The sequence below is a fragment of the Hippocampus zosterae genome, chromosome 1, assembly GCF_025434085.1.
Source record: "Hippocampus zosterae strain Florida chromosome 1, ASM2543408v3, whole genome shotgun sequence".
Classification (NCBI taxonomy): Eukaryota; Metazoa; Chordata; class Actinopteri; order Syngnathiformes; family Syngnathidae; genus Hippocampus; species Hippocampus zosterae.
The window spans coordinates 3,198,380-3,215,237 of record NC_067451.1 but is presented as its reverse complement, the minus strand read 5'-3'; the positions used below and the strand labels follow the sequence as shown (position 1 = coordinate 3,215,237).

Here is a 16,858-nt window from a genome sequence, read left to right as displayed (position 1 = left end):
GCTCTCAGGATCTGTGTTGCGCTTTCGAGGTTGACGCAGGAAGCCAAACATAGGAAACGATGGCGTCAGGTGACAGGAAGGGACCCATGTACAGCAATCCTCTCATGAATTCCACATTATCTTTCGGACCCTGGAAGTCCTGAGCAAACCGAGGCACGCCCCTAACACACACACACACACAATGATGTCTGTAATGCGTCACATTCTAACGTGTTACTCTTATATATCAATTTTTTTACATAAAGATTTTTTATAAAGTGTGTCTTTATTTTACTGGTATTTGAAAATAAATTGTATTCTTAAACGTCACAGGTTAATTTGTAATTCTAGTTCAGTATTGGCAAAACTGGTTGTGAAGTTTGTGAAGCGGGGTTGTCGGCATCTGTTGAATATAAATAATTAAGTAATTTAGAATCTAACTTTGTTACTTATCAAATCGAATACTCAGTAAAGTAAATGACTTTTCAGTTCCGTGTTTGGAGAAACATTTTGAATAGTCAAACACACAAAATAGAAATATGCTTTCTTTCATTGGTAAGTAAACACTGGGCTAAAGAAAACAAAACAAAAAAAACCCCAAAAAACAAATATGCACCTGCATGATGTGTGGCATTGGAACAGGCAAAAAGTCCTTTAAAGTCCACTTTTCATACTCCGGGTTTTGGAATACCTCAAGTCTGAATGAACCAGAAGGTCAGGTTACCAATGTATAGTTGGTTCATCAACAATCAAGAGGTAATATTGATACCAATGTTACCATCAGCAGGGTCACAACGGGTCAAGTGATGTTGATATGTGTGGGTCATAAAACAATCTCACCCTGTATCACGGGCGCCCTCAACTGTAAATTTCAGGCACTGCAACCTCAAAGAAGATGATATGCAGATGTTTCCTGAGCGAAGCACCTCTGGGATTCAAGCTCAAGACCGTACGACTGCGAAGCAGCAGTGAAAACCACTACCTCACTTGTTTAAATCATCTTTCAAATATTTTCACTTTTTCCCAGATTCTACAAGCGGGTTGAAAAAAAACTGATTTAAAAACATAACATGTTACAATCAACGGCATTAAGTAGGGCAAATGCTTCTACGTAAACGTTCATTTGGCAAATATTTGACAACAAGCCGCATTGACTAAAAGAGCACAAGAACATGGAGGTATATTTTGTTTACTTATGTGAATTGAGAAGGAGGCGGGGTATGTGTACAGGATGACCAATTGTATTGCGCCATGGAGCTAATTGACGTTCCTTTCAACCAATGGGCAAAACTTCTAGCTGGACAAACGCGACCAGGCACAGGGTTCGACTCCTCCAAAGGCTGCGGTGGTTTTCTCTCGCGTTAACGCCAACAGACTGTCAAAGAAGACACGTGTTTAACTAACGAAAAAAAAACTTGAAAGTTAACACAGCGTGATATCCGGCAGCGACGACGATCGTTTGTCTCAGCGGATTCGCCTCTTGTTTACGCTTCAAGTTGGAGGGTGAGTCCGTTCAGTCCGCTTTTGAGAAGTTTGCCACAAGACGACAAAAGACCGACAATCTGGCTCTTCGTAATGAAGAATAACTACTTCCCTCTTGACAGCATAGAAATACTTTTAGGACAGTTCCACGGGAGCCCAACAAGTCAACACGTGGAATCCTCCATTGGACATAAATGTCCCGAAATAGCTTATTGGTTGTTGGGTCTGCTGTATTGATTACTCAGAGGTCAAAATGAAATGTAATTTACAGGCTAGTTGGTGACCCTCGAGTTTTTACGAAGCCACGCAGGCATTTGTTTTTGGTGGGAGCAATGCTGCGTTCCTATTGCCTCGGAATTTTGGCTTGCCGTGGCGTCACAACCGAGCCGTCAAGTGAATAAACCGGCAAACCAACCCGTTTTAAGACAACGATTACTGTTATCGACAATCCACATCATGAACATGAAAAGCGGTTCTCACACAGACATCAGTTATTGCATTTTTATCACAGTTATCACAGCCATAAAAGTCTACGCCAAATGTTGGCATCACAGGAGCAGATTAGCGTCACGTCTCGGATGAGTAAACGTGTTCTGGCTTTGACACATATAGATTTGTAAATTTATATCGACAGTTAATCTACATACAAACAGTTTCTCCGCAATTGTAAAAGCCCAACAAGGACTTTGACGCGATGTTCCAAGGGACGTTCCTGATGTGGTCCCACAGATACAATAATGAATTCCGACTTTATAGTAGAACATGAATGTATCACGAAGAGAGAAAAGACGGCGTGTTTGTTCGCATGCTGCGTTCAATGCCTCTTCTTGATTCAGTATTTTTTAGACAACATTGTAGATCTTTTTCTTTGTGGCAAGACTGAATCCTATTAATTGAAAAACGGAAAATGATAATGTACGACGTTCAAAACGACTACGATACAATGACAGTAACCAACTAACTAACTAAATAAATAAGAATAACCCCTTTCGCCAAGCACGACACTCAATGCAGATCACGTGACCACCCCAGGTCTCTCGCGCTAGCAAGGCGGCTAACAAGATTTAGCTAACTCGCGCACCATTGCTGTGCTGCACTGAAATCCCGACGGAAGCAACTCTCAACGCTCAGCGACAGAACCGACGTTTGTGTTACGTCACGCTTAGAATCGCACTTGGAGAGCACGATGCCAGGTAACTCGGGAAATGTCGAGGCGGTGTGCTTTTTGCCTTTGTCAGTGCAAAGCGATTGCATTCTCGGAACGCTGCCTTGTTTTTGTTGACCTGTCTCGATGCTGCTGCCATGCTGTTAGCATCGCGCTAACACGTAGCGGATCGCTCGTCTTTTGTTTGTCGCGCTCGGCGATCAAGTTTGGCCTTCGGTTGTCTGGAAGTGCAGTGACGTTGTGTCGTTTGCGCCGTGTGTGTTTGAGTAGCCGCGCGCGACAGTATCCAGCCTGTCTTTTGTTGTGGATGGCATGGCGGCCGTCTTTCGGCCTGCTCGTTGACAGCGCCGCTCAGCGTCTGTTTGCAGCTGGCCTCTTCGCACCCCCCCCCTCCTCCCCTTCAGCTAAAGGCGACGGTGCAATCCCTTTACCAACTTTGCAGGTAGGCCCGGGCGGGCACCTGATTTAGCCCGTTAGCTGCGTGCAGATGCTAACAGGCTCAAAGCCACGACGCCGTCTGCGTTACATAACCTGTTATGAAGCCTTGGATGCTCTGCGCGGCGGCGAAGATGTTTATCACTTGAACGCTCCCCAACACCGCCGCGGCCTGATTTCAATAATGTTCTGTATCTTTGAATTTTGCACTTAATGTGCATCGTTGTATCATGCAGACTGATTGCTCTCAGTCGCTGTGATACGCTTTGTTTCTGAACCTTTGTTGAGCCAAGACGCATGTATTACATTGAACATGATTCAACCTTTACAAATGTATCTATTGTAGTCTAGTAGAGGAACATGAACATGTTGTGCCTGTGGCAATACATTGCTAGCATAGATGACCACTTATCAGGGGATCCAAAATTCTGTTATGTTGATCGTTATTTTTATCAAAACCATGGGCAGATGTACCTTGACGCCACACACAGACTGTTCGCATGTTTCTTCTCCTCCGCCAACTATGCAGGGTGCAGCATGATGTCATTTTTTTTACTCTAATGTCCATAACGATATGCCATACTTAAATTTTACAACCTGGACTGTCATCCCATGCTCCCGCGCAGAGCCAGCGGAGATGAGTGGTCCTGAGGTGGCCAAGACACCAGGAGGGAGTGCGCCAGGGAAGGAGGGCAAAGAGCCGGTGGCCAACGGCCATGCGGGCGACACCGACGCCAACCCCTTTGCAGAATACATGTGGATGGAGAATGAAGAGGAGTATAACAGACAGGTTTGTACGAAATCGATTTGTATTAAAAATAAATAAATAAAAATACCACTGACACTGTGTTTCTGCAGCTATTGGCAAATCTAATTTAAAACTTTTTAATGCAAATTAAACTAAATTTATGCCCATGTCGAACCGCATATAAACACCTGGACATCCATGCAAACATGCATATGCTGTATGGCTAATGTAAAATTAACCACACATTCTTCTGTTGTAAATGTACGCCAAATATCTTTTCAAAGTTTTTTATACTGTTGTTAATTTGAATAAGAGCGGAAAAATATGTTTACCAAATACAAATATGGTTGTATTTTTTTTTTTACTTCATCGATGTTGTTTTGTTGTAAGTTATACAATTACTAGCTGGTTCGCCGCCCTCCGGGCGGCTCATCAGCTAGTTCCTACGGAAGGCTGGTAAGGTGGGCCTTCGGCCCACAAAAGTGTTGTTGCTTGGTTCAACTTTTTGTTCATCTTCATTGCTTATCGCGAAAATAAAGATGTTTAGCTCTACTAAATAACTAACAATTTTATTGCAATGCTTGTGGGTAGACAACATTTTTTCGCTAAGATGCCCGCGCGATCGTAGTGAGCCACTGCCTGAGCGGCGCAGCGGCGCGGTGAAGTAGGTACGTTTTGAAAAGGGACAGACGGAAGGACAGACCGCGTGCGGGACGACGCGCAATATATATATAGATTATTAATGACTTATTATTAAGTTAAAAAGATAAATTATACAGTTAAGAGATGGAAATATTGAGTCAAATTTGTGTTGAGGTTTTGCCTCTAGGTGGCATTAGTGTTTCATGTTGGGTGTTGGCGACAGGAACAATTTAATTTTCTGTTCAAAATAACAACAAATAAATTGGAACATGAACCAACTTGTCCACGTTTGGTCAAATGTACATTACAAGTAGTAAATAAATATTTTTGACCATTTTAATTGTTGCTAAATGTAATTTAGTTTTATACCGGTGCGCATTGTGATTAGTGACACAGCTTTCCTGCTAATGTGCCAGAAATTACACCAATGCTGTTCCATGAGCCATCTTCAGGAGATGGTTGAATAAATATGCCTCAAGTCATTGACTTACTGCTTCCGGACACAGTATTTTATGCTAATGGAAGTTTAAGGCCTTCATCTTCACAAAATACATTTAATGACTATATAAATGTTTGTTTAATGACCTGCAGAAGGAAACTCGGTGAAATTGTTTGACCCGCCTGCAGGTAGAAGAGGAGCTTCTGGAGCAAGAGTTCCTGGACCGCTGCTTCCAGGAGATGCTGGAGGAAGAGGACCAACACTGGTTCATCCCGTCGCGTGATCTCAACAATCAGGGGGTGGAGCAACTGCAGCAGCAGCTCAACGGCTTGTCTGTCAGCGAACACCACAACAACCTGGAGGAAGTGGCGGTGAGTAGGAGGAGGAGAAAACAACTTGAAAAATATCCGACACCGTGCAATGTTAATTTTCTCCCTTTTGTGCAGAGGAAGAGCATTTTGAACCCCGAAGCGAAGGAGTTCATCCCTGGGAAGAAATACTAGGAGTCCCCCTCACCCCCATGGAGCCTTCACACACAAACACACACCAGTCCTCACCTATTCTCAAGAGACTCTGGCGGCCATGAGTGAGCACACTGATTCTCGCACGCACACACGCACACACTCGCACACACACACAAACTCTATCTCAAGAAGTACCACTGTGTGGTTAGGCCCAGTTGGGGGGTGAGGGGATTCTTTCTTTTTTTTCCCCCCTTTCTTTTCATTTCCTGTTTGTTTCTTGTAAACCGAGTGACATTTTGGAGCGGGGGTGTTAACATGTCCAGCCCTACAGCAGGCGCCAGTGCGTCGCTGCACTTCCGAATACGCGTCAAGGCTTCACAGAGCACGCGGACACGCCTACTAACGTCCCCTGGGAAAATAAGGCAGCTACCAAGGAGTGATGCCAGATTCAACAACTTGATTCCCCCCAGCCCCAAGTGTAACAAACTTGAACATCGACCTCACATACATTTTGTTTCATCAAATTGGGGATCAACGTTACGAGGTTGAAGGTTTCCATACCTGTGAGGTGACTTCTTGTACTTTTGGGGGACGGGGTGGGCGTCTCGCTGCTCTGTCCGGCTATCAAAGACCTGCAAATTTGCGGGACGCTGCACACGTACGCAATAACGGCGATCCAAACTAAATACTTGTGCAGGCCTGATTATGTGGACGGGGTGGGGGAGTATTTGGCGCGGACCACAGACATTGCGTATTTGTTCAGCATCCCAACATGTGTCCATACTCGCATCAGGTTTTGAAATAGTCTCTCCTCCACTTTGCATTTTGTCCTTCTCATGCCATTTCAAGGACGGGGGGTGTTTTGTGTCTACTGGGTACAGTGACCTGGGGTGTCTGCTTAGTCGTGTAACGTCGGGGGGAGATGTGTAGGGGCATATTGTCACCGTCATCGTCTGCCTGGTTTAAACGCCGCTAAGTGGCGGACTGCAAGGCCTCTTGTGTAATTGGTTGTCCTTTGTATGAGGAAGTTCTTCTCGTGAGCCCGATTTGTCGCAAGTCATAGGAAAAGGTTGCAGGGGTTAAAACAAAAAAAAAAGTTCAATCAGGTTAATTTCTCAATTTCATTTTTTTTCCTGTGTAATAAACATGACTGTTGTTAAGAAGTAGAAAGATTTCACTTTCGTGACACGGTCAAGTTGAGTTGAACATCGGGTCAAAGCAGAACTTCCTCATGTGGCGTGGCACCCCGGTGAAGCGAATAGGAATGTTTGCCAGGTGGGTTGTGCAACATAAAATCATTTTTTGGTGATTTTGTTTCAAGTTAGTTGACAGAAGCCGTAAAAGTAAAGAGGTCCAAAGACACACAGAGTATTAATTTCAATAAAAAGAATGAATAAAGATATTAAAGGCAAATGTGTTTGGAGTTTTTTTCTTTTTTAAACTAACACATGACCAGAACCCAGAATGGATGTTTTATTGGAATTTACCCTTAAAAAAATAGATGTTCAATCTTAATAGTATACACACACATGCTTTTGTATGCATGCGCACAGCTGAGCGGCTTACAGAAATAGCACCATTGCCGAATCACTGACGACACAAAAGGGATTTTAATTTGTAGGAAGTCAACGAGTGGATTTATGTTAAATGAGTCCCACTTGTGGACTCACTGACATCGCGATATTCTATGAACGTCGGAGATGAAAATACGCTCTTACTGCCAACATGGACGACATTGCACGCTCACTGCTTGCTTTTGCAGGAGTGACGATAGAAGACGTCGACGTTGGCTGCGTAGTCCATCTTTAAAAGTGTGCCCAAACTCCGCGCGCCGAGACTTGCGCCTCCGAGTGCCGAGGACTGTTTCAACACCAGAAGGCTGTAGCCGTGGAAACGGGCCCTGAACTCCTCAGATGACGCCGCCTCGTCCAGGACCTCAATGAAGCCTGCGCAGAAGGCAACGTGAGAAGGGAGTTTCGGAAGCTATAGTGATAGCAGGAAAGGGCAAAGTTGACGGATGTTGGATGCTGACTCGCTTTCAGAAGCTTCCAGCTCTTCCACACGGAGCCCACGCACAGGATGGGCAGGCCGAGGTCACCGTTGAGTAAAGGCTGAGAGAGAGAGAGAGGGGGGCATTAATAAAGGAAATCATTGATGATGCAATGCAAGGTGTGTGTGTGTGTACGACACCTCCTGTGCTGCAGGTAGGACGGCTCGTACGTGTTCGGCTAGGACTCTCCCAGCTTGCGAGAACACATATTGACACAGAGCATCTCCAGCTTCTGCGCCTTTGGCAAACAACCCAATATTTTTAATGACCCGAAATATTTTCAGTGATGTTCCAAAATGCATCATTTCAAATGGTTCAATTGACTGAACACGCGAGTTAAATTCAACTGCAGTCAGAATTTGTGATGGACTTGTGACTTTTTGACAATTTTCTCACGACTCACTGCCGACCTTCAGCCAGCTTCTGACAGAAACCGGCAAAGTGGGACTTCTGAAAGTTTCTGTAGAGGTGCGGCAGCATGCCCATCAGGTCAGACACCTACGAAGAATTCGTCAGGATTTGTAATCTGATTTGTACATGGAGAAATCAACAGCGTTCAGCCAATTTGCATCAAATCTCACCGCAAAATACTCCTCCATGGCTTTTCTCACATGTGTCACGTCATGAGGAGACGTGGCCAACTTGTCCCTGGCATCAAAAACGGTCTTGACTGCTAAATGTGCAATCCAGAACGCTGGGGATATCATGTTCAGAGAATTAAGGACCCATTAGCCGTCTTGCTTACTCTACAGTACTTAAAATAAATAAATACAAATGTTCCAATTTTAGGGCGGCCCGGTAGTCCAGTGGTTAGCACGTCGGCTTCACAGTGCAGAGGTACCGGGTTCGATTCCAGCTCCGGCCTCCCTGTGTGGAGTTTGCATGTTCTCCCCGGGCCTGCGTGGGTTTTCTCCGGGTGCTCCGGGTTCCTCCCACATTCCAAAAACATGCATGGCAGGCTGATTGAACACTCCAAATTGTCCCTAGGTGTGAGTGTGAGTGCAAATGGCTGTTCGTCTCTGTGTGCCCTGCGATTGGCTGGCAACTGATTCAGGGTGTCCCCCGCCTACTGCCCGGAGACGGCTGGGATAGGCTCCAGCACCCCCCGCGACCCTAGTGAGGATCAAGCGGCTCGGAAGATGAATGAATGAATGAATGAATGAATGTTCCAATTTAAAAAAAATATTTTAGGTATCGTTCGTACAGATGTGAGGATATCAGCGTTTGATAGTTTCGAGTCCTTGTAAGCATATAAGATAAGATAAGATAAGATAAGATAAGATATCCTTTATTTGTCCCACACTGGGGAAATTTACAGCCTCCAGCAGCAAGAATGTATGTAGAAAGAAGAAAGGAGAAAGAAAAAAAACAACAACAAACATCTTTCAATTAAATACAATATGAACACAAATGGATAAATCGCAGTACTATTTACAATTTTCCTTCACATCATTTAATTATTATTATTATTATGATTGTTATTTTTTATTCAAATATGTTATTATTTTATTCCTTTGATCATGGCTTGCCAATCAAAACTGCCCCCCCCAAAAAAAACAATTATGCCCCCGACTGCAGCTCAGCGCCAGTTTGAAAAGCTTTGTGGTCATCTAACTCCACATATGCATCATCAACACTTTCCATAGAAAGTTTCTTAATACAGGATGGGTTTTTGAGAATGCACGCAAAGGAAGGCCTGCTACTGCCACCACTGATGGAGACACGACTACGAGTAGCCTTTTTCAGAAATCCAGGAAAGAGAAAACAAATGATTGTTCATTCATTCATTCATCTTCCGTACCGCTTGATCCTCACTAGGGTCGCGGGGGGTGCTGGAGCCCATCCCAGCCGTCTCCGGGCAGTAGGCGGGGGACACCCTGAATCGGTTGCCAGCCAATCGCAGGGCACACAGAAACGAACAACCATTCGCACTCACACTCACACCTCGGGACAATTTAGAGCGTCCAATCAGCCTGCCACGCATGTTTTTGGAATGTGGGAGGAAACCGGAGCACCCGGAGAAAACCCACGCAGGGCCGGGGAGAACAGGCAAACTCCACACAGGGAGGCCGGAGCTGGAATCGAACCCGGTACCTCTGCACTGTGAAGCCGACGTGCTAACCACTGGACTACCGGGCTGCCATAAATGATTGTTGATTGGTTCAATTCTTACCAGATCCTTCGTCACCCATCATGTGACCCCAACCCCCACAGCCAACCTGGGACCCGTCTGGATTCACTAATTTGCAGTTGGAGCCGGTCCCTGAGATCAAGACGACGCCACCTGGTGAGAAAAGCCAAACCTTTAGACTCTGGTTGTAAACTTACAGATCTGATCACGCAGTAAAGCTGACAGAGATAAAGCCACACCTACAAGGCGCAAAGTATCAAGCCCGTTTTGACAAATGGGTAGAAAGATGGCAAGTGGTGACTTACCGCGGTCACTAGCAGTGGCCATGGCACCGATGGCATCGGTCGTGATGAAATAATCTTGGCTAAGGGTAGGATACAGGCCTTTCATGTGAGCAATCAGTTTGTCGATGGCATCCTTTTGCTCGCCCCCACTCAGAGACATGCCCTACCCGCACAAGCAAACATTTGTGAAAAATCAATCACGCACAGTTGTGTAGAAAAAGCTCATTTGACAGACCAGCGAGCGCAGCCGAATGTTTGGATCCAGTCCTGCCGCCACCTTGGCTCTCCGGATCATGTCGTTGATGGTTTTGATACAATTGTCCACCCCCACCAACTGTACAAATAGGGAAGTTTGAGAAACGATTGTAAAACCTAACTCCAATGAATTTCAAATGTGGACTCATCAGACTACATTACAATCACTTGGACAATAAAAAACAAACAAACTATTATTGTTGACGGATTTAAAAACTAGTAGTCCATTACTTTGGTGGATAAGTTATAAAATAATAATACAATTAAACATGTTAGTGGTTTCACTGTCATATTGGCCCTCCAATAAAATTCTAAACTAACAATTATTTGCTGAAAAACAGTCAAGGTGACCAGTTTGAACATTCAACATGTTGTCATGTCATGTGTATTGTATTCAAAATAGGTTGAACACGATTTGCAAATAATTGTGTTCCGTTTTTATTGATGTTGAATTCAACGTCCCAACTTCATTGGAATTGGGTTTGTAATAAGGATTAATTGAACTCACCCAGTGGTTGGTGGAGGGCCCCTCAGTCTCTGCAAGGATTCTTCCATCTTCTGCCACCAGGACCGCCTTGGAATGGGTCCCCCCACTACAAGAGCAGAGGAGTTACTGGGGAGTCTCTTATACATTCGAACCTCACTCGACACTGTAGGACCAAAGGCTACGAAGCAGTGACAATGAAGGAAACCTAACCACGGGTTGTGTCTTTAGAGATCCGTATATCAACCACAGAAACAATATTACACGTTTACAATTAACGATAGCAACGTCGTTCAAGTGCGTATAGTGTAGTTGAACATATTTTCGTTTTAAATCTCACCCTTCAACGCCGCCGAACACCGACGACATGGTCCACTTCCTGTTTCGCTCCTCATGACCGCGACGATCTCGTGAGACCGAAGAACCGGACTGGGCTTTGCGATGCTCACAAACGACCAATAGGTGGCAGCATTGTATTGACAAAATTGAATCAACGAGGCGCGTGATGTGTACCAATTAAAATATAGAGAGGTCAAAGGCATCTCTACCAGTACCCAACGAATACAATATAGCACATAATAAAACACATTTCAGATGTTTACGCGTCAAAGTGAGTTTACGTTGGTTGGAACGTGATTTCCTCTCATTTTTAACCGTCTGATTGTATCCCCGTGCTTTCCATATAGTGATAATCGATGGGGGTTCACGCTGCTTATTTTGGGCTGGAATCAGGGACAAACGCTCAGAGTCAACACGAGGCATCTGCAGCCCATTAAAAAGCGATTCCCGCTTCTCCTGCCAGAGTGGGCGAGCCCCCCTGCAACTTTGCTAGAAATGATCACGAGAAATAAATGTCTCGAGTGAAAAGCACTTTAACTTTATCGTGGTAAAGTTGTTTTAAAGTGTTAACGCCTTAACGTGGAAAACAAGGCGCGTTAAGTGTGCCACGATTGAGAGCAAAAGACACGTTACGCAAGAGTGAGGCGGTGGGTGAAGAGGAAGAGGAGCGCGTGTCAAGCGCAACTGCGAAAGCGGATACTAAGTGCGTAACCTTCAAAATAAAACGTTGCATTTGCGCTTCCGTTAGGTAGGTCAGTGTTTCCCACCTTTCGTTGAGCCGTGGCACCCTTTTAGCTTAGGAAAATGACGCACGCGCTGTTAAAAATGTCACAAAATGTAATACATTAAAATAACTATGATGTTGTCTCAATTTACTCTCAAATTTGATTACTCACTGCCAAAGCCAGTCAACACAAAGCAGGGATGGCCCCACAACGGGGCTAGAGGGGCTCTAGCCACATCAGAAATATGTGTAGTCCGAGTTAAACCACTCCAGTATTTTATTGAATATTCTAAAATATATTAATAAATTATTGCCCCCCCCCCCCCTTGTATCAGTCAAGCCCCGCTTTAGCTTGTATTTATATTGTATTACTTGTATTCTTTGGCGTTCGACTCAGCATGACTTAGATTTGTTCTTGATTTTACTGCTTGGTGCTTTCTACCGCCTTTATTACCGATTCGTCTTACTGTTTATTGTGTATGTTAAATCGCTCCATGTACAGCACTTTGTATGCAGCGATGGCTGTTTGAAAGTGCTCGAGAAATACTGTTGACTTGACTTGACTAGCTACAGGAGGGGAAAAAAAGGAGCTGTCCCCGGCACCAAGGATGACATCTGGTATTATTATTTTACAGTACATTGTGCCATCTAATGTAAGAGCAAACAATTGTTCCGCTTGTCATTTTATGCCATTGGCAAAGAAAAATAACGTTCGAATACATGAAGTGAAATTGGGTAATTTGTCAGACAACCCCTGATGACGATTCACTTTGTTTGGGGATGTGTTAAGGAACTGTTTGTTTTAAGTTGAAACAAATGAGTTTTATTCTGAAAGTTTGAGGGGAAGTCCGGTGTTTTTTGATGACACATTTCCCACAGCACTTTCTCGTAACAGCCTTCAGATGCATCAAGTAGAGGAGTAACTTACGGTCAAACGTTTTTGGACCTTTTTGATCTCTGACGGGACCACCCAGTGTTTGGTTGAGCCTTTTATTTCTTTGAGCCATGCCGCTTTGCACCGCGCCCCACAGCAACCGTTTTTGCCCTTTCACGGCCAGGCAGAGGAAGTGAGAGAAGTGGGGAAGTTGTTAGGGGATGTAGAGGTGTGTAGGGGGGCGGGGGGGCTGAAAAAGAACAACAAACTTAAGAGCATTTTTTTTTTTGGCTTGTTTGTTTGTTTTGGCTGCTGTCAAGTTCAAGTCAAATTTGGGCTACCCGGAGGGAAGAGTCCGTGGAGGCCGGGGGCATGGACACCCACGTTAAGGAAGGACAACTTTATGTGCAGCATCAAAAGTTTGGCAAGGTAATCTTTTGCTGTTCTAATGATGGTCAAACACTAAGAAACCGGAATACTTTAGAGAAATGTTACAAGTAAGAACACGGTATTCCTAGGATATTCTAGGAATGGCTCAGACGCATGCTATTTTATCATCGGGAAATGGTTTAAATTTAAAAATCTTGCTCCGAATTTGGCAGATGACAAATGAAACAAAAAAAAGCATATTTGAAGCTGGCCTCGTGATGAGCTAAATTTGGTGTGTGAGCTGCACACGGAAGACACTTTTTTTTTTTGGAACCTTTGTACATTTTATTTTTCACACCTTTATCAGGAAATGACGCCAATCAGACTGTGTGCAGTAGCGCGGACGCTCATCACTTGCGGATCAGGCTCGGGCCTCCACGCAAACTTGTGTTTGCTGCGAATGCACAAGCTGGATAAGAACACGTCTTCCTCATGGAGATTTGAAAGAGGGTCTTTGTTTATATGGCGCGCCTCTTTTTGGTCATCTGACCAGGGCCAACAAAACATTTGACCCTGGCCCCGACATCGCCACTCCAACAAGAGACATTAAGAGTCGTGAGAATGCTGCCACGGTCTGAAGTCAAAAGTACCATTTGACCACGTATTTGCTGAAAGATAGAACTATTTGAAACAAAGACCTTTTTTTTCTGAGGTCAACGTTGTGAGACGGCACACGATTTCAGCGTGCTCCTTAACCCACATGGGTTGCAGACTTTCGCCTGCACACATTTTCCCAAGCAAAGCAGATGTGTTGGGCAATATTTTCAGTTTCTGTTTTGTTTTTTTCCTGTCGCCCATTTCCTGTCTTCCGACCATTTTTTTTTTTCGGTGCAAAAGGACACTTCCGGCGAGAACCAGAACAGAACAGAACACAACAGAACTGGACTGATTTTAGCTCACTGGCATGTAAAAAAAATATGACCAGTAAATAAATAAAGAAATAAAAGCATCATGCTAAGAGGATTTGACAGTGGCTCATTATGGTTGTTCTGTTCCATCAGAAATGGAAGAAGAATTGGTTTGTCCTCTACCCGGCCAGCCAAAATGGCATCGCACGCCTCGAATTCTTCGAGTCGTCCGGGTCGGGAGGTGTGGGCGGCGGCTCGGGCGGGAATTCAAATGAAAAAAGCAGAAAGCTGGACAAGAAGATTATCCGCTTGTCCGAGTGCATCTCCATCCTGCCGGCGCTGACGGAGAACTGTCCCAAAGACAACATGGCAGCCTTCTGTGTGGAGACCAACGACAAGACCCACGTGTTCGCCGCCGAGAAGAATGCCGCCAAGGAGTGGATGAATACCATGTGTGACATTGCATTTCAGGTATCCTTTTTTCCTCCTTGGGCTCCTTTTGGTTGGCTTTTGTGTGCCAATGGCTACAAAATGTTCCCTTCCACAGTCAACTATTTTTATGGCCGACCCTCCGTCCATCGGAGAGATGCTGCGATGTACGGCTTACATCACCACTTTGGCGATCAAAACCGGTTTGCGCTGCCCAGCGCACTTGCTATTCATTCACCGTCTCCTTTTTGAAAAGGGGAATTGCCACCAACGTTGCGACTGAAAAGACAATTCGTGAAGACAAAGTTGTGTCTCCACAGGGTGGAAGCGGTGGCAACGGGGATTCTGACGCGGAATCCCAAGACCTGAAGATGTCTGAGAACCTTATCTATTACTCCAGAGAAGACGGTGAGGATGCGACAGAAGCCGAAAATTGTAGGATAAGAAAATTATTGGGAAAAAATATATTTAATATTGATATATATCCGTAGTGAACGAGTTCTGGGTGAGCGTTCAGCGGACGGAGGCTTCGGACCGCTGCAGGCTGTCGGGCAACTACTGGCTGAAAGCCGAAAGCAACGTCCTGATCTTAAAAGAACCTAAAACAAAGAGGAATGTCTTTGTCTGGCCGTACAAGCTGCTGAGGAGATACGGGCGAGACCGGGTGGGTTGCAAGAACACGTCAGTGTGGGTGTGTGCGAGTGCGTGTGGTCAGAGCATCTTCTGCTGTCAGAGGCTGCGGTTGGTCTTTTCATAGGCGGTTGCTGTAAAGTGTGAAATGACATTTCAAATGTGCGGAGCAGACGAGACAGCAGACCGTTCAAGAAAAGGTTGTTAGGGTGTCAATTTTTTTTTTTGTTGAATTTGCTAACTGGAGTGACGCAAAAGCGAGCCAGAGCAGATGAGACAGCAGACCTCTCAAGAAAAGGTCATTAGGGTGTCAATTTTTTTTTCTTCTATTTGCTAACTGGAGTGACGCAAAAGCGGACAAGAGCAGACCAGACAGCAGACCTCTCAAGAAAAGGTCATGAGGGTGTCAAAAACATTTTTGAATTTGCTAACTGGTTTAGCGACGAAGGAAACGGCGCAAAAGCCCCCGAGGCTTGCAACTGCAGCGTCTCGGTTGAAGTAGTCACAGGCTTCTTTCTTTGCGCTACTTTTGCAGGTGATGTTTTCCATCGAGTCCGGCCGCCGCTGTGACTCGGGCCCCGGTAACTTCACCTTTGACACCAAGCAAGGTAACGAGATCTTCACCCTCGTGGATCAAGCCATCAAGTCCCAGAAGGCCCTGGCTGAAGAGCGTCCCCTCAGCTGCCCCGTCTCCTTCGACCCAGAGTGCCCGCCATCGCTGCAGCACATCCGCAACGCTGGTGCCCCGGCACCCGCCAGCGGAGACAGCAGCAGCTGCAGCAGCTGGGAGGCCGATGGCGATTCGGGTGGCAGCAAACCGGGCTCCGCCGATGGCGTGCTCGGGAAAAGAGAGGGAGGAGATGGAGGAGGAGGGGCAAGAGGCCCAGCAAGCGCCGGTGCCGAGAGACAAAAAGGGAGGAGTTTACCAGAACTGCCCGCCATACCGGGGCGCGCGAGTGGAGGAAACACACCTCCGCGGTCCCCAAGAGGTCAAGGAGCGGCAAAGTGTCTTTCCTCGGCTACCAAACAAGCTGCTCTCTACTCGGAACCAGCAGACGCCGTCCGTCTGCCTGCGCACACGGCTGATGGCCTCTACTCTGACCCGGTGGACAGCATTACAATCGCGCCGCTAGTGCAAGTCCCTCGCCTGCGTCCGGTGGTTGACGAGTCCTCCGGAGGCGGGGCCCAAACAGAGCATCACCACGGGAACGAGAGCCACAGCACCGCCCAGGACTTATATTCACACGTGTATGACCACATCAGCCTGGAGCTGAGCCAAAAGACCGATGCCATGAGTCTGAATGGGGCCGGGAATGCAGGAGGGGGAGGCGGGCGATGCGCAGGCAGAGGGCTGAACAGTAACAAGAGAACCCGCGGAACAGCTCTGTCGCCCGCTGTTCTGTCTCTGGAGCATATTTACGACGAACCGGAGGGTTGCGCCAAAGGATTTTTGAACTCGAGCAACACCTCGGGGATGACTATTTACAATGAAGCCCGTTTGGAGCCTTACAGCCAAAAGAGGCGAGACGAAGTGGCTACCCTGACGGGAACGGAGGTAACTTACAGCACCCCCACCCACGGGAAGTCTTCTTTCGAATCCCACAAACATTCGCCCCCGAATCGCGGAGGTCAACACCCGCCGGCTCCACGGTGGCCCAAACCCGTCACCGCTCCCAAACCCGTCCGGGGCAATTTTGCCCGCAGGGAGCCCGTTCCGTTGCCTCCCGGGAAACACGGCGAGCCTGATCATAATGTGAACAACAACAACAACAACAACATTCGGGGCAGGGAGGGCGGAGGGGAAAAGGAGCTGTACAGCCAAGTTACAAAACCTTCTAAATTGTGGTCAAATCACTCCAAAGCAACACCGCTGAGCTCACCTGATATTATCTATGACAACTTGGGAAATATTTGACAGGCGCCTGAACTTGGCTGGAAGTGATTACATTTTTTTTTTTTTGGAATCACATCTCTCTTTTCTGGCGGCCCGGTAGCCCAGTGGTTAGCACGTTGGCTTCACAGTGCAG

The 16,858-nt window shown here is 46.1% G+C and overlaps 3 protein-coding genes and 1 long non-coding RNA gene across 5 annotated transcripts in view; 3 read left to right on the top strand and 1 right to left on the bottom strand.

The window, feature by feature from the left end:
* Positions 1–16,858, top strand: part of LOC127602020 (uncharacterized) — a 40,442-nt gene that overhangs the window by 22,712 nt on the left and 872 nt on the right. The gene's annotated exons all lie outside the window — the stretch shown is intronic.
* On the top strand, positions 1,305–6,767 carry paip2b (poly(A) binding protein interacting protein 2B). 2 transcript variants are annotated; one of them, XM_052067747.1, is made up of 4 exons: positions 1,305–1,482; positions 3,688–3,851; positions 5,079–5,261; positions 5,337–6,767. In XM_052067747.1, exons 2-4 carry the CDS (start codon positions 3,699–3,701, stop codon positions 5,391–5,393), a joined length of 393 nt encoding a protein of 130 aa, XP_051923707.1. In that variant the 5' UTR covers positions 1,305–1,482; positions 3,688–3,698; the 3' UTR covers positions 5,394–6,767. The 2 variants fall into 2 exon arrangements, with proteins under 2 accessions (XP_051923707.1, XP_051923697.1); XM_052067737.1 differs by lacking the exon at positions 1,305–1,482 and adding an exon at positions 2,496–2,654.
* Positions 6,375–11,026, bottom strand: nagk (N-acetylglucosamine kinase). Its single transcript, XM_052067456.1, has 10 exons — positions 10,899–11,026; positions 10,583–10,667; positions 10,055–10,153; positions 9,841–9,982; positions 9,578–9,688; positions 7,986–8,098; positions 7,815–7,902; positions 7,545–7,642; positions 7,387–7,465; positions 6,375–7,300 (listed from the first exon to the last, which is right to left on the bottom strand). Exons 1-10 carry the CDS (start codon positions 10,925–10,927, stop codon positions 7,098–7,100), a joined length of 1,047 nt encoding a protein of 348 aa, XP_051923416.1. The 5' UTR covers positions 10,928–11,026; the 3' UTR covers positions 6,375–7,097.
* On the top strand, positions 12,450–16,791 carry dok1b (docking protein 1b). The gene is made up of 5 exons (XM_052067153.1): positions 12,450–12,924; positions 13,926–14,243; positions 14,522–14,609; positions 14,693–14,865; positions 15,367–16,791. Exons 1-5 carry the CDS (start codon positions 12,868–12,870, stop codon positions 16,744–16,746), a joined length of 2,016 nt encoding a protein of 671 aa, XP_051923113.1. The 5' UTR covers positions 12,450–12,867; the 3' UTR covers positions 16,747–16,791.

Bases quoted from the DNA above. Each gene is read 5' to 3' on its own strand.
- paip2b (XM_052067737.1), top strand. The intron at 3,852-5,078 runs GTTTGTACGAAA...ACCCGCCTGCAG, and splicing joins AAGAGGAGTATAACAGACAG to GTAGAAGAGGAGCTTCTGGA. The intron at 5,262-5,336 runs GTGAGTAGGAGG...CCTTTTGTGCAG, and splicing joins ACAACCTGGAGGAAGTGGCG to AGGAAGAGCATTTTGAACCC.
- nagk (XM_052067456.1), bottom strand. From the start codon at position 10,927: ATGTCGTCGGTGTTCGGCGGCGTTGAAGG. The intron at 9,983-10,054 runs GTCTGTCAAATG...TTGTGCGGGTAG, and splicing joins ACATTCGGCTGCGCTCGCTG to GGCATGTCTCTGAGTGGGGG. The intron at 7,466-7,544 runs GTGTCGTACACA...TCTCTCTCTCAG, and splicing joins TCCTACCTGCAGCACAGGAG to CCTTTACTCAACGGTGACCT.
- dok1b (XM_052067153.1), top strand. From the start codon at position 12,868: ATGGACACCCACGTTAAGGAAGGACAACTTTATGTGCAGCATCAAAAG. The intron at 14,244-14,521 runs GTATCCTTTTTT...GTGTCTCCACAG, and splicing joins TGTGTGACATTGCATTTCAG to GGTGGAAGCGGTGGCAACGG. The intron at 14,866-15,366 runs GTGGGTTGCAAG...CTACTTTTGCAG, and splicing joins GGAGATACGGGCGAGACCGG to GTGATGTTTTCCATCGAGTC.